Source organism: Pinus tabuliformis, chromosome 2_1 (assembly GCF_031772625.1).
Source record: "Pinus tabuliformis cultivar Carrire ecotype Pingquan chromosome 2_1, CPIR1, whole genome shotgun sequence".
Classification (NCBI taxonomy): Eukaryota; Viridiplantae; Streptophyta; class Pinopsida; order Pinales; family Pinaceae; genus Pinus; species Pinus tabuliformis.
In genome coordinates this window covers 233,595,513-233,611,291 of record NC_142299.1, presented here as the reverse complement: position 1 = coordinate 233,611,291, position 15,779 = coordinate 233,595,513, and the positions used below count along the sequence as shown (strand labels likewise).

The following is a 15,779-nucleotide window of genomic DNA, read 5'->3' as shown; positions in this document are numbered from 1 at the left end:
ACTATGCTGGACTGATGGCGACCACGCTTGCTACAGGACTCCTGGTGCTGGTTACCAAAGACTGGACCTTTGCTCTTCTGCGAATTAAAGAGTGAGATTCTGATATGCGCATAGAGGGAGAGGTTCGGAGATATATAAAGCGGAGAGGTAGGCTGAGCAAGCAGGAAAGACGAAATATACTCAAAGATCTGGCCGGGCTTGGGATCATACTTAGGATCTTTGATGCAGTCTATGGGGATTTTGAAAGGACTCCTACCTAATTTATTCTTGGGAGAGTCATGAGAGGCCTAAGGGGTCAAGGTCCCATAATCGATCCAGGTTAATTGAGTGGCAAGTGAGGAGAAGGAAGGGACGAAGTCGAGATGTGGCAGACTGCGTGCGACTTGTCTAATTTTGGATAGAGAGCACAAGAGGAGATATGATGACTGATGAGACTTGAGTTCGAAGACATACTGATATGACTAATCAGAGGATTTGAAAGGCAGCTAAGCCAACTACGGCATTGATTTTTCATAGATGGAGTCATTTTCCCGAACTTGACCATTCTGTCTGTTGGAGGCCTTGGTGGCATAGGAATCCGCTTCTGTATTGTTGTCTCTTAGGACATGTTTGAAAGTCGTGTCCCCCATATTTCTGATGTTGTCCACAATCCTGAGCTTTATATTATTGAGGGCCGCTTTTTTGAATTCTGCCCCCGAAACCAAGGCTGCAATAACGATGGCCGAGTCTCCCAGGATGATTGGATTCCTAATTCTCAACCGTTTCAGGATGATGGTACCTAGGAGAAGGCTGTAAGCTTCTGCCATATTATTTGACATTTGGCCCAATCCCCATTCATAGATTACAAGAATTTTGCCTTGATGGTCCTTTATAATACCCCCTGCTCCAGCTTTCCCCGGATTGTTTTTAGAGGCTCCGTCAAAATGCAGAGTGGGACGATTCTGGTCTAGAATCCATTGACTTACTTCTTCCTTGGTGCCTCTGAGCTTCCAGTGAATCCTTCTCGTGTATGCTTTGGGTTGAGCTTGATGATTATTAATATAACTGATGCAGAATTTGTTGTACCAATCAGTCTCTTCTTTGTGCCAGCTTGATTGATCTGGGGGAGCGACGGAATTAGCACTTATTGTTTCAGAGATGAGCGCTATAGTTTTTGCCAGTATGCGGGCTGGATTTGGCTTCTTGTTATTGAAAATACAATTATTCCTAGCTAGCCAGATTTGCCAACTGAGAGTAGCTGGGATGCATTTCCACAAGCGGATGATGTTGTTTTTGCCTTTCTTAGGAAAAGGATAACATTTCACCCAGTTTTTTTGGAGAGAGGAGAGCTGGTCAAAAGTCTCTCCAATTTCCATTGGTCTGATAATCTGAGTCCAGCAGCTTTGGGCGAGAGGACAGAGGAAGAAAAGATGATGACTACTTTCCTCCTCAGCACGACAGAAGCAACATATTGAGGGGCCCGAAATCCCTCTTTTCCTAAGATTCTCAGCTGTGAGAATCTTGCCTTTAAGAAGAGTCCAATTGAAGTGTTTGATCTTTGGTAGGCACTCTGATTTCCAAACAGTTGTGTAGAGGTTCCATTTGACTGTTGAAGTGGATGCCTGAAGAAATTTGTATCCCTCTTTGACAGTAAATTTTCCTCCGCTGGGATCCCAGATGTACCTATCTTCAGCCCCTATGTTGGTGGGGGCGGAGCCTGTGAGAGAGACCTTAAGATTGGACCAATGATCTCTGAGTTCATTGGGAATTTGGAGGTCCTTCCAATCTTGCCAGATGTTGTGGTCCCATATTGAGATATCATACAAGGAGGTTAAATTTTTAGCTTCCATCCAAATTTGCAGAGGTCTGAGGTCTTGAAGGAGGTTTCTTGGTTTGGCACCCATGATTCTATCAGTCCAGATGTTTATATCCTTATCGTTTCCAGGCACTTTGGAGATGTTGTCTCTGAATTGAGGGAGAACTTTTTTGATGAGCTTCCAGACAGGGGTGCAAGATCTTTCAGCTATTGTTTCGGAGAGGAGATTAGAGTTCGGTCCATTGAGATATTTTCTTTTCAAGACCTCCACCCACCAAGAGCCTTTGCCATTGAGAATTCTCCAGATCAGCTTGAAACCCATAGCACGGTTGGAGAGGCTCGAGATTTTAATGGCTAGGCCTCCTTTTTCGTATGGAAGAATTACTTGATCCCATTTGACAAGGCTGAATTTTTTAGAATCTTGCTTTCCTCCCTGCCAGAGGAAGCTTCTCATAATTAGTTCCATATGCTTATGAATACTGGCAGGAGCCAAAGTAACCGCATATTGATAGATGGGGAGAGCAGAGAGGATAGCCTTTATAAGGGTTGATCTACCAGCCAAATTTAGCCAAGACACTCCCCAGCTTTGAAGGAGACCTCTCATCTTTTCTATATGTTTGGCCCAAATCTCAGCCTTGACTGTTTCTTTGGCTAAAGGCAGGCCCAGATAAGAGAAGTAACTCCAATTCCTTTGCACTGGGATGTCCAATATCAAGGAAATTCTTTGCCTGATTTGGTCAGAGACATTCCAAGTATATATCTTGCATTTTTTGTTATTCAGCATCCCTCCTGAGGCTGCTAGGAAGGCATCCAATACTTTCTTGAATCTTTTTGCCATTAGACTTGAGGCTCCCCCAATGAGTAGGGTGTCATCCGCAAAGAGCGAATGGTTAATTTCTTTAGTCCCTCTCTCTATACCAATTCCAGTGATCTCTTTTTGCTTGCGAAGATTTTCTAAGTGAATGCTCAAGGTTTCCGCCATTATGATGTATAAGAAGGGAGAGAGAGGGCAGCCTTGCCTCAGTCCCCTGGTGCTTCTAAAGTAACTGCTTGGACGACCATTGATCAGGGGAGCAGTCCAGGGATTGGAGATACACCCAATGATGATGCTTATAAAAAATTTTGAGATCCCGAATTTTTTGAGGACTGCTGTTAGAAAGTGGTGATCAACTCTGTCAAAAGCGTTTGCCATGTCTAGTTTGATTATCATGCCTCGTTCTTTCCTGCTGATGCTGCTGTGGATTGCTTCTTGTATCAGGATGACGTTATCAGTGATTTTCCTATGAGGAAAAAATCCCCCTTGATTCTCTGAGATTAGATGGGGAAGGAGCTTTTTGAGCCTATTGGCTAATATTTTGGTGATGATCTTGTAAGAAACATTACAAAGGGAGATTGGCCGAAAGCGGTCAAAAGAAAGGGGGTTAACGTCCTTAGGGATGAGAGCGAGGTGTGAAGATTTGGTGTTTTCTCCCATCTTCTGATTTTTGACGACATTTTTTACCATTCGCACAAAGTCTTTTTTAACTGTATCCCAATGGTTTCGGAAGAAGGCGACCGTGAAACCATCAGGGCCCGGGGCCTTATCCTGCTGCATACTGAAGGTTGCCAATCTAATTTCCTCTTCTGAGATGTCCTGGTCCAGCTCTCTATTTTGAGAGTCTGTGATTTTACTCTCGACAACGCTGAGAAAATTAGAGCTATCCGACTGCTGGGGGGTTGCAGTAAGAAGAGATTTAAAATGATTGAAAGTTGCCTCTTTAATTCCTTCTTGATCACTGATCTCTTTTCCTTCTGCCACTATTTTGTCTATCTGATTTCCGGCGCGCCTGAGCTTTATGTTATTGTGGAAGAAAGAGGTATTTTTGTCTCCAGCCCTCAGCCACAGGCACCTCGATTTCTGCCTTTGTTCCTCTTCCTCAGCTCTATTTTGTCTGTATAGTTCCCTGTACATTTCATTTTCGTGGATTATATCTTCACTTGTGTATTGGTTGTTCTCTTTTTCCTGATTCCACTGCTCCATCTGCGTATAAAGATCTGCTTTTTTTCTGTTTTCCATAGCTGCATTTTCCTTTGCCCACTGTTTGATGACTGCCCTTAAAGATTTTAATTTGGTTTCCCAGATGTAATGGGGCGATCCAAATACTTCCTTGGCCCACTGTTTTTGTATGAGGATGCGGAAATCTTCTTTAAAATCCCAGATTTTATTGTATTTGAAGGGGAGAGGCCCCAAATTTCTCCCTTTATCCAAATTCATCACCACAGGTTTGTGATCTGAAGCCGAAGCTTGAATAATTTTGCTCTTAATTGATGAGAAGCTTGCTGCGATTCTTTCCTGAACGAGAAATCTATCTAACCTCTCTTTGATATTGTGGCTGCCGGTTCTTTTGTTACTCCATGTATATTTCCCGTTGAAGGGGGGAATGTCAATAAGATTATAGGTCTGGATTATGGCCTCCAGCGAGTCTCTTGAGGGATCCGCGTGAAAGTTTCCTCCAAGCTTTTCATCCACATTTCTTATTAAATTCAAATCTCCTCCCAGAATTATGCTCCTGTCATGTGCGGATTGTAAATCTAAGGATAAAGAGTCCCAGTAGAGGGCTTTATCCCTATAATGGTTTGGAGCATAGATGTTGTATATAGTGAAAACTTCTTGAAAGACTTTGTTTTTTAGATCTGTTCTTATCCATCAATTACAAGATTGGAGATTGATGTGATCCCATTTATTCTTGTTCCAAAGAGTTCCTATACCTCCTGAGGCAACTTCTGAACCTGTTGAGTAACCTGCAAAATTTTTAAATCTTTTGGCTTGTTTTTGAAAATCTTGTTCTGAGATTTTGGTCTCCTGGATGAGGAGAAGGTCTGGCTGCTCCTGATTTATTAAATCACGGACTGCATTTGTTTTTGAGGAGGAGCCCATCCCCCTACAGTTCCAAGAGACCAAAATCATCATTTACCAATTTTTAGATGAGTCCCGCTCCTCTCCTTTGTTTTTTCCCCGCTTCCTTTTTGCCTGTCTAGATAGGAATCCATTGGTTGCTGTGCTCCAGTAGCCATCTCTTTCGCTGTTGTTTCGTCTATGAGTTCTTTATTTGACTTTCTACCTGCTTTTCTCGGGGGGTCTAAGGGTTGGCTGGCTTCTTTCAATTTATTTCTAGTGAAGATTCTCTCTATAGTTGGGGGAGGAGATGACAGCTAAAGAGTTGTCACAGGGGGAAGGGGGGGGGGGGGGAGATGGGATCTTCAACTTCCAGAGATTCAAAGGGGTTGGAGGAGGAGGGAAAGGAGGGGGCTGAGCTAGTAGGGGGAGGAGGGGGAGGAGGGGGGATTTCCGGGAGGGGCTTAGAGCTAGGCCCTTGAGAGGAGGAAGGTTTTTTCTTTTTTACTTGTTCCCAGGGGCCATCCAGAGATTCTTCATTTTCAATAGATTCATTTAATTTTGACTTGCTACATCTATTTGCGAAATGTCCATATTCATGGCATACCTTGCATTTGAAGGGTAGCTGCTCGTAGTCCAGCTGTTGGATGTGCGTCCATTGATCGACCTTGATCTTGATAGCTTCCGGCAGGCCTTTCCCGAGATCTACTTCTACGCAAATCCTGGCACACGCATGCATGTTCTCCCTTGGCTCAGATCTGTCGATGTATTTGCCGACTGCATTCCCTATTGCCTTTACTGATTCATCTCCCCAACAATGGAGCGGCAGATGTGGAAGACGGACCCAAACCGGAACTGCATTTGGGATGTCCATTTCCGGATCGAAGTCTGGTGACCATCTGTTCAGATAGAGGCCTCTTGAATCCATAAAATAAGGGTCGTTTCTGAATATGAGGTTCCTGTCTTCTTTTGTTTCAAAAAGAAATGTGTAATAGCCCCTTCCACAGAATCTGATGGCTATTTTCCCTTGTGTCATCGCGTTCCAGTTGCGTTCCACCCATTTTTGAACTGATCTTGGAGAGGGCCAAAGACCAGTGAACTGACCTACGAGACCTCTTTCAGCGAGGGTGATTGCTGACTTCCTTGGTAGGGATGGAGGGAGAGAAACCTCAGGGATTTCATCAAGTTTCTTGACAAACTTTGTCACTGAAGGACGAGTTCTTGATGTAGCATTGTCAGGGATTAACGAAGCAAACAGTTTCTCATAGTTCTCTGGATCTGGAGGGGGGGGGGTCGTTCCCAGCCATTCAAGAACTGAAAAGCCAGCGCAGAAGGCCGATGGGACAAGAACAGAGGCTATGGGCCCCAACGCGGGACCGGGCAGGAGGCCCGAGGGGTTGAAAGCTAAGAGCGCAGGTGAGAGAGGGGCGACGGGGCTGGCGGCGGCCCTGCCAGGCAGGGCCTGAAGCTCAGAACCAGGCAAGCGCGGGAGAAAATTTTAAATCGCCTCCAAAGCTCTCCAGCAAAAAATCCTAAAAGGATTCCAGTGATGTTATATTATAAGAACAAAAACCATTAGTGAAATCCCACTCATGCATTTAACTTAATTATTATGATTTTGGTGATGAGATTGTTGCATTGCATTTGTTTCATCACATAAGTAATTATTGTGCCATTTGAAGTCTTTATGGTCGTTAATCATTCATCATGAGTATGCATGTTTTGTGAACTTATGCAAATTAATTCCATGCCTCGATTTGCTTGAAATTAGATTATCACGATTGTTCATCACTTTTGTCAAGGTTTGCTTTCAATACATTAATGAGTTACATGAACATCTTGAAAATTGAAATAATTGAAACCCATTAATAAAAATTTCAATTTGTATCTTAAAATGTTGTACACAAAACTACAAAAACAAGCGGTGATATTTAAATTTGAGCAAACACATTAGTTATACAAGCATTAAATTTTTGTTCAAAAATAACATCATATTCTCCTACAAAAAGAATCAAAATGATTAAGATTTTGCTTATTTAATTCAGTCTATGTCTTAAGAAAATATACTTGAAAAATAAGGACTACTCAATGGTTTTCAATTTGAACGAAATATCGACTTGTTACAAGGATCCTACTTTTGATAAAAATAACTCTTGCATTTTTATAAGTATAATTACTTTCACTGACCAAAATATAACAACAACAAATAAGTTATATTCTTATCTTCATATAAACTACATTTGGTCATATTTGGAATCTTCATCACTTTTATCATAGTGAAAATGGCATTTGCTCCATTGAACATGTTCTCTTCTTTATGTATTACTTTCCTTATTTATTTATGGTTCTTTGTTATTAAGTGCAAGTCCACATAGTAAGAAGAAGCATCATAGCAATTGAACCCATCTATTATGTATCCACGAGCTTTCGAATGCTAAAAAGCTGATGCCTAAAATCTTACACCAAAGTATAAGCAATTAACCCATGAAACATAAAACATACAAAAATAAAAATAAAAAAGGTAAAGAAAAGTGTAGCGAAAGATGACAAGGATAAGATAAAACATATTAAAAAAAATAAAGAAAAGTGTATCGAAAAATTACAAGGATTTTGTTTTTATTTTATGATTTTTATTTTTTATTTTTTTTCTTTAAATTGTAATTTAGTTGGGCTATAATTATAATTTTGGTTTAGTTTTACTGAGTCAATTTGTACAACTGACTTGTTTTTATGATTTCTTTTAATTTTAATACTAAAAACTATTAATTTAGTTTTAGCCTTATTTTAATTTAATTTTTAAAATTAATTTTAATTATTTTAACTTTCAATATTTATTTTGAAATTTATGATTAGTTTAATTTAATTGTCTCTAATTTAATTATTTTATTCTAATTTAATATTAAGTTCTTGGATTGGATGCTCTTCTGTGATTCATGATTTAGGCCAAGATCTTCTGGAAAAATCACATATAAACATTAGGGTCGACGCAAACCCTCATTTTAATATTGTTGAGATTCATTTTAATATTAATTTTGTTGGACTTTTAACTTTATTTTTAATTTCATTTTAAATTACGAGTTTCAAAATGCCAAATATAAACGTTAGGGTCGACGCGAACCCTCATTTTAATATTGTCGAGGTTCATTTTAATATTAATTTTGTTGGACTTTTAACTTTAGTTTTAATTTCATTTTAAATTACTTGAGTTTCAAAATGCCAAATTAAGTGCAAAATAGCTCATTGGAAAGCTAAGAGTGAGTCTGAGGAATATGTTGGAAATTTTGTTTTTATGAATTTACCATAGAAATAATTGAAAAAACTGGAAAGAAATCAACGAATGTTGGGGTTTTATTTTTTATATTTTATTTTGTTTATTTATTTGTAATTTTCCTTTTGGTTTTATTAATACATACAAGTAATAATTTGGAAAGGAAAAAGAAATTGGACAATGTGAGAAGATAAAAGAAATGATACAGAAGTAATTTTCAAGGGAAAAAAAGAAAATGAATCACATTTCAAAGGAAAAGAAAATGAATCACATACGAACAATTCAGGAGGAGAATAAATAACAAAAAAGGTAAATAAAGGAGAAGATTAGATATCTAGATTTATTTATTAAAAAAAAAATCTCTGAAAATAATATATTTGTATATTTAAAAATCAGTTCGAGAAAAATGGGAAGAATATGTTTTTGTTAAACACACATGGCAAAAATATAATCTGAAAGATAAAACATGAGAATACATTTTTATTAACAAATGATATACATTTATAGTACATGGTTTGACTGTTGGGTTCTACATCCCAAGGTCTCTCAGACTCCTTTTGTGTATTCGACTTCCACATTAACCCATTGAGGATTAGGTCTCCAACATTCCCCCCTTACTCTGAAGGGTTATGTATGAGTCCAAGAAGAGAGTTGTAATACAAAATGTGCAAAAATGCATGGCAGCACTAGGCTGAATGTGCTCTCTGAAATGTTGGTATAAATGGTGGTGGTTTAAGGATGACCACCAACACTGGAACGCTTGGTGCAGTGCCCTGAACTCTTCCAAAACTGGCAAGAAGCTGAACTCTTTTGCTAGAGGAAGTGCTCCTCTTGTTTTGAAGAGGAAAACCTTCAACCATGAAAGGGAGATCTCACCCCGCATAAAAGGGAAAACTTCAACCTGAAAAGGGAAGTCTCGACCTGTGATGGTTTAAGGATGACCAACAACTCTGGAATGCTTAATGCAATTCCTAGAACTCTTCCAAAACTAGCAAGAAGCTGAAGTCTTTTATTAGAGGAAGTGTCCCCAATTTTGTTCCTGGAATTCTTCCGAAGCTGGCAAGAAGCTGAAGTATTCTGCTAGAGGAAGTGTCCTAGATTACCAACTGAAGGCATGCTCAAGGGCATCTTTGTTTCTGGCTACAACTCTGAATCTGGTATGGCAGGTTGTGGCTCAGGTTCGCTTGATGTGGCTTTGAAGCTTGTAGATGACCATCATTTCCCCCCTGTCAGATACAAGGTGAGATGATGGAGAAAACTCAACTGCAAGATTGTTCAATACTCTGGAACAAGTTCTAACATGTGATTGAAATATCTTCTTGGTTGTTGATGCCCATTGCCAAGAAGCGATCCATCCAAGATGAATCTTTGTTCTTGCAGGAGGTTTGTTTCTGAAGCATCTGTTTGAAGAATGACTGGTTTTATGACAATGCTTACATGGATGAAGATCAAAACAGTGATCTTTCAGATGGCCAACTTGGTTACAGTGTTGGCATTTCACAATCTGTTGTGGTGGCTGTTGTTGTTGCTGTGGAAGAGAACCAGAATCTGAAACAGCTGAAGTGGAACTGTCATGAAGGACAGGTGAAGATGAATCATCCTCAAGAAATCCAGTAGTTTGAAATTGGATTGGTTTTGAGTAATCTGGAATATGCAAGGACAATTCCTTTTCATATCCAAGACCAGTTCTGTGCTTGTTATGGACAAGCTGTTCCCAAGGTCTGATGATGGGCTTGGGAAGTGCAGACTGAGTTTCTGCTTCTGCATGTACAACTGCTGCTTTATTGGGCACTGGATCAGAATGAACTTGCTTCTTATGGGATTCTGTTTTAATGTTCTGAACAGAAGCAGGTTCAGAATGATGACTCCTCTATTTTAATTCCTTTTGTTGAAGTTGAGATTCAAGCTCCAAAAATTCTATCTTCTCTTGTGCATTTTGCAGACAAATTCTAATGTCAGCCAGAGAGGATTTGTTGATTTTCACTATGTCATTAGTAGTAGACTGTATCAGAATTTTCAAAAACTCTAATACTTCATAAGCTTTCCCCATTTTCTCCATTTCAAGAGTGCCAAGAAAAATTCAGAATAATGACAACAATTTTAAGCACTTGAATTCTCTAGAAAGAAATATGTAGACACTTGCAGCACGGCCGATATAAAACAATCTTGTCCCCTTTGAAATAATTCCCTTCCTCAATTTAATGGCTTCATATTTCGAGTATTTGAAGGAAATTGAAAGCACTTCAAGTTAGCACATGCTGGAACTTATACATGTATTTGTCCTTTACTGTATTGCAATACCGAAAACAACAAGCAAAACACTCGTAAATCTGAATTGTTGTTGCAAACAAATAGCAAGCAATTTGGTGCATATAACACTGATATGACCCCAAAAATTAAAGCAACCTTCTCATTAGAACCTGTTGAGAAAAACAAATTTGTTTGTTGCACATAAATTTATGCCCAAACTGCACAACAGGAACAAGTAAATTGAACAAGCAGCAACTTTAAATTGAATTGGATCTTTCAAATACTCCTTCACTTTCTCGACCAGTGGAAAATAATAGTCAAGTTCAATAGCGACTGCTAATACATTCTTGTAACCATTGATGATAGCATGTGGAACAGCTGCAATTGTGGGATTAGAGATCGCTAGAGAAAGAGTTGTACATAATCTCATAAACTGCAAATTGCTTGTTGTGGTGTGCCAAAGATGGTCTTCCAGAACTATTCGGACACACGCATATGCCCAGTAGTTAATTCATGCATCATATGATACTCGGTCTTCAAAATACAAATACCAAATATAGCCCTTCAAAAATTTCAACGCAACATAGTAGGAGTTATGCATGGACTTGGCTCATCACAGGTTGAGAATGCAACGAATAGCTCTGAGCGAAAGTTATGTTTGGCAGAGTAACGCCTACTGCAGTCGAACCAGTATGTAGATTGATAGAACGCATCAAAGTTGGTAATATTTTCTCTGCTTTCTTAATGTAGGTATGCAGGTGACGGTTGGAGGGTGGACTATTCATAGAGAATAAAATGTATACTGACACCATCAACGGGGTATTATATGTCAGAGCAAAGCAGAGGAGCAGTGCTTTTATATGCAGGTGAATAAAAATGGCGCTGGAGAAATGACAGGTTGCAGCTAAAATTTAGCTAAGAAAATATTCATGAAATGCAGAATTGATGGCAGAAATGACCTGCACAAAATGGCCATAAAACAAGTGACTTAGAGAAATTATGTAGGGCAGGAATACGCCTGCTCTAATACCATGTTAAACACACATGGCAGCAACATAATCTGAAAGATAGAACATGAGAATACATTTTTATTATCAAATGATATACATTTATAGTACATGGTTTGACCATTGGGTTCCACGTCCCAAGGTCTCTTGGACTCCTTTTGTCTATTCGGCTTCCACACTAACCCATTGAAGATTAGGTGTCAAACAATTTTCCTATTCCCTATTATTTATAGAGCTATTTTCAATGATGAAAGGGTTGGAAATTAAGGTACTGCAATCAAGGTTGATATTTCTTATCAAAATATGTAGTTAAATTTGTTGTTTTCCCATTCTCTATTATTTATAGAGCTATTTTCAATGATGAAAGGGTTGGAAATTAAGGTACTGCAATCAAGACTGATATTTCTAATCAGAATATATAGTTAAAAATTTTAAGACATGGGATTCAATGTGGTGAATTTCTCTCTGCATGGAGTATGGTATTTTTTATCATTCTTTTATATGCATCTTTGTTTTCCCTTTTCCATAAGGTTTCATTCATTGAATTACTTTCTAAAACCAGATATTAGAACGTGTCTTTCTTTTCTTTTGAAACAAAATACACAATGTTTTATTGTGTTATTTAAAGTATTTTGGATTAATTATGAATCTTTGAATATATCAATTTTTCATTATCTAATATTCACCTGTAAGTACTGACACTTGCTCTCACTTCCAAGATAATTTTATTTTCTGTAAAGTATTAAACATTGAATAAAACCCCTAAAAACACAAAAAGTATAGTTTGTTAAAGTTCCCTCACCAAAGCACCCACTTCTCGTGTGGCTAACTAAACCCGCATATCAGTCAAAGAGACTACTATCCCAAACAACTGCAGAACTCTTAAATGTCTGCATTTGGGTAATTTTTCCCTTACCCTTGTTGATTGTTGATTGGATAAAACAAGCCCATCTAAAATACCAGCAATTTATATAGATTAGGTAATATTTACTTGTAAATATTTGTAAGTCATATATTTTCCTTAATTTAGATTAGATTTTATTATTTTCTTAGATTGGATTAATACAAGCAACCAGGCTTATATACTGGTGAATATCACCACACCAAACTAATAAAGGTCTAATTGATGCCGTAATCGAGTGATATCTCCCCTATTTCTAAGTGGAATTTTTCTGCCTATCGACAAACTCAAACACACTGCCTCCTTTGAGGAGTAGACTATTTTCTAAGCTACGAGTTCAAAATAATTTTACTGGCCTAACTTTAATGACCAACAATAATTAGAAAGAAGACATATCAACCTTTTGTCGAACACTTTCAGAGCATGAATAATCAGTCACAAATAATTAGGACTGTTTGAAAGAGCATAATTAAGCATTTTTAGCTTCCTTGATATGTGCACACTCTAGAAGGCTGAGCTTATTATTTCCTTCAACTTTTATATAAGAAAGGAAGCCAATCACTCACCTAGACGGGTCTTGCTATCAAGGTGATGTCTAAGTATTTCAAGAGCTCCACATTAACCTGAAATCGCACCCCCGGCTTGGTTGCAATTCCCAACATTCTTTCCTTGGACGTGGAGTAAATAGAATATTTGATTTGTCAAAGTCAACTTTTTTGGGAAGTTCCACAGTCATCTATCATAAAGGTTTGTTTCCAAGTTTGGACTCCTTCAATGATTTCATTGCCCATGAGAATTGTACCATCAGCAAACTGGTGGTTGGAAATTGACGAACTATTACAAATTGTATACAGTTAAGACCCAAAATATTGGTTAACCAAATAAAATGACCCGATAGTCCAATCAACACTTAAATAAAAGGACAAGGGAGAGGGCATCCTTGTCTCAAACCTACCGTTATTTGAAACAGTGAGGTTAGCACTTTATTGGCACGAATGGATATATGTATTGTTTGAAATAAAGCTGGGAGCAACAAAAGGTTACGTCATTTGCCCCCTTTCTTTACCAGCATGCCTAAAACAAATCCCTTTCAACACTGTCATAAACCTTCTGCATGTTCAGTTTTAATAACATAACCGGTTCCCTTCTTTTATTACAAGAAGGCAAGGCCTTCACCACTCTTGTAATGCTATTAATATTTTTCTACTTCTGAGTTCTAACAAATGCTGTCTGGTTATGGGAAACCAACCATTCCATGTAGGCCCTAGGGCCCTAATCTATATGGCAATACTTCATAATATATTTCTTGCTCAACAGTGACGAAAATGCTACAATGGATCTCATTAAAATGAATGCTATAAAGAGTGGATGTTGCTTGTCAACGTGAATTTTGCAGTAAATGTTTGGCAGTTGCAGAAAATTCTTGATATGAAAACGTTACAGTAGAAATTAGAGTAACTACTTACTTCTTGGCTTTGATAGGATTGGTCAAAATGTTAGCAATCCATCCCCAATGTTTATACAGGCTGATGGGAATGGAACAATTCTACGTCACTGCTATATTTCCCTTTCCCTTTGTGACAAAATCTGAATGTGATGTTTTATGAATATAGTTCTAAAAATATATACTATATTTGTTGAGACTATATAAGGAATCCAGAAAGTGACAAGGTTTGATTTTGTCAAACACATCAGCATTGACCTCCCCTTCTATTATCTGATTAGGGTTCAATAGAATGGGATCTAAAATATTCCTCATTGTTTAAGACCTTAGGTGGTGCCTGGCAGCAGTAAAATATTTGAATGTTATTTAAATTCTGCCAGAAAAGTAAATTTTCTTTGTGCACAAACTAGGTTCTGACTATTATACATTTGATATGCACAACTAGTTGCCACTGCAGAATTTAAACGCAAGCCAATTTTCGGAACTAATTAACGATGCAATGGGCCAATGAATCAGTTTTTAGTTCTCTTGATTCTGCGAAAGTTGGGCTTGAGTCTTGGACTTGAGCTTGGGCTAGGAAGTTGAGATTGCGGAAAAGGCACCAGAGGCTTCTTTGTAGCAGTAAAACTCTTTGAGGTTTGGAATGCAGAAAGAGCTTCAGCATTTTGGGAATAATGTTTTGGCTGATTTGCTGATTCAAAATTTGGTGGCGATAAGCTAGTGTTCAACTTATTGAAAGTTCTAAGTGGATCCATTCTTTCAAGAATACTAGGAATCTGCTTCTTTGCAAATTGGCTAGGTGACATTTTCATCCTGTCATGTACTTCTGTGACAACGTTATCTTCTGGAGGTCTCCCCTGTTCAGCTTTATGGCTATAGATCTCTGAATTCAGTTCACCAACTGACTTTGGCATTGGCATTGGCATGGATCTGCATAGGAAGACAACCAATCAGATATTTGGTTTCCTTTTAATTGACATAATGCTTGTACATGAAGTTCCTGCAAATGAACTTACCGGAACTGTAAGCTTTCCTTAACAAGCCAGTTCAATTTTGTGTGGTAACCCCGCTCATGGTGTAGAGGGTTATAATCATGAAACCCCATCTGCATAAAACATCCCAAATCAAGTTCATTAATGATCTCTGCTGAAGGTCCTTATAAGTCCAGAAATAATGCAAAGATGTGGCATTATAAAGGAAAGACCTTTGCCAAGCTTGAGTTGATGGAGGCTATCAATTCCTCTGATACAGAAGTATCCATTGCTTCAAATGCATCCGGCACGGGCAAAAACTCTTCGGCAGCAGCGATTTTCTTCAATATGAATGTATCAAACTTACCAGATTAAGAAAGACCACAAAGGACTATCAAAACAATAATAGTCAAATCTATCTAGACTCCACAGGTGCAAATTAAGTAGCATTCACAAATACACATCCACCAAAAATCAAGAGGAAGTGCAAGAAATTACTCGGAGTAGCATTGGTCCATTATCAGATGGTTGAAGTAGATAAAAGCATGGAAGTGTCACTTCACACATGCATTCAATATCACAGGTTGATGTACAAATCAAACCGCAGTCAATCGAGTTAAGAACTTGACAAAGGCCAGAAAAAACTGTCAAAGGATAAATTGGTAATGTTAGACACATTCTCAGATCCTCCCTATGAACTTGTGACCATTGATATGATAGTTTCTTACTCTGATGATTTGCCTCTGTTTGATCTCCATCTTCAGTTGTGACATCCATCTCATGGTTCAAAGAAGCAAGTACAACATACGATGACCCAAAGAACAGGCCTTAAAGAGACAACAACATATAAGTACAAAATTGAAACAGTTATAACATACTTAAAATTTAAGGGGTAAAAGGTATTTTGTCAGAGTAAAGACCTTCACTTAAAGAAGGCAATCTTATGCACTCAATAATGTTGAATACTACTGTTGTAAAGACAGTTTCAAGTTTGGGAATCTTCTTAAATGACGGTAGAAGCAGAATTGTTTCCAATCCAATCTTCACGCCATTTTGAGTCAAGTCAAAAGTATCAAGGTCTTGGCCTGTAACTGGACATACAGATTTTCTCTCTCTTTGTTTCACAGCCGCTGTTGTGTCTATAGCTGCTCCATGGCATCTGCATGTCTGAATACAAGAGTCTATACCCATTACCACTTTATCTCCAGTTGAAGGTAATAATTAAAATGCATCTATAATGAAAGAAAAGCAGAAATATAACATTTCAT

At 38.2% G+C, this 15,779-nt stretch overlaps 2 protein-coding genes across 4 annotated transcripts in view; both read right to left on the bottom strand.

Moving 5' to 3' along the window:
* Nucleotides 1–494: 494 nt before the first annotated feature.
* On the bottom strand, nucleotides 495–4,049 carry LOC149199586 (uncharacterized). The gene has a single exon (XM_089400628.1). It carries the CDS (start codon nucleotides 4,047–4,049, stop codon nucleotides 495–497), a length of 3,555 nt encoding a protein of 1,184 aa, XP_089256754.1.
* A 9,364-nt stretch (nucleotides 4,050–13,413) lies between these two features.
* The window catches only part of LOC149199584 (uncharacterized), a 194,649-nt gene continuing 192,283 nt past the window's right edge, over nucleotides 13,414–15,779 (bottom strand). For all 3 annotated transcript variants that reach the window (XM_089402494.1, XM_089402495.1, XM_089402496.1), the window contains 6 exons: nucleotides 15,432–15,678; nucleotides 15,240–15,338; nucleotides 15,010–15,155; nucleotides 14,745–14,852; nucleotides 14,557–14,645; nucleotides 13,414–14,470 (listed from right to left, as the gene is read on the bottom strand). In XM_089402494.1, the coding sequence (XP_089258620.1) occupies nucleotides 14,053–14,470; nucleotides 14,557–14,645; nucleotides 14,745–14,852; nucleotides 15,010–15,155; nucleotides 15,240–15,338; nucleotides 15,432–15,678 (1,107 nt within the window). In that variant the 3' untranslated portion in view covers nucleotides 13,414–14,052. The remainder of the gene's footprint in view (nucleotides 14,471–14,556; nucleotides 14,646–14,744; nucleotides 14,853–15,009; nucleotides 15,156–15,239; nucleotides 15,339–15,431; nucleotides 15,679–15,779) is intronic.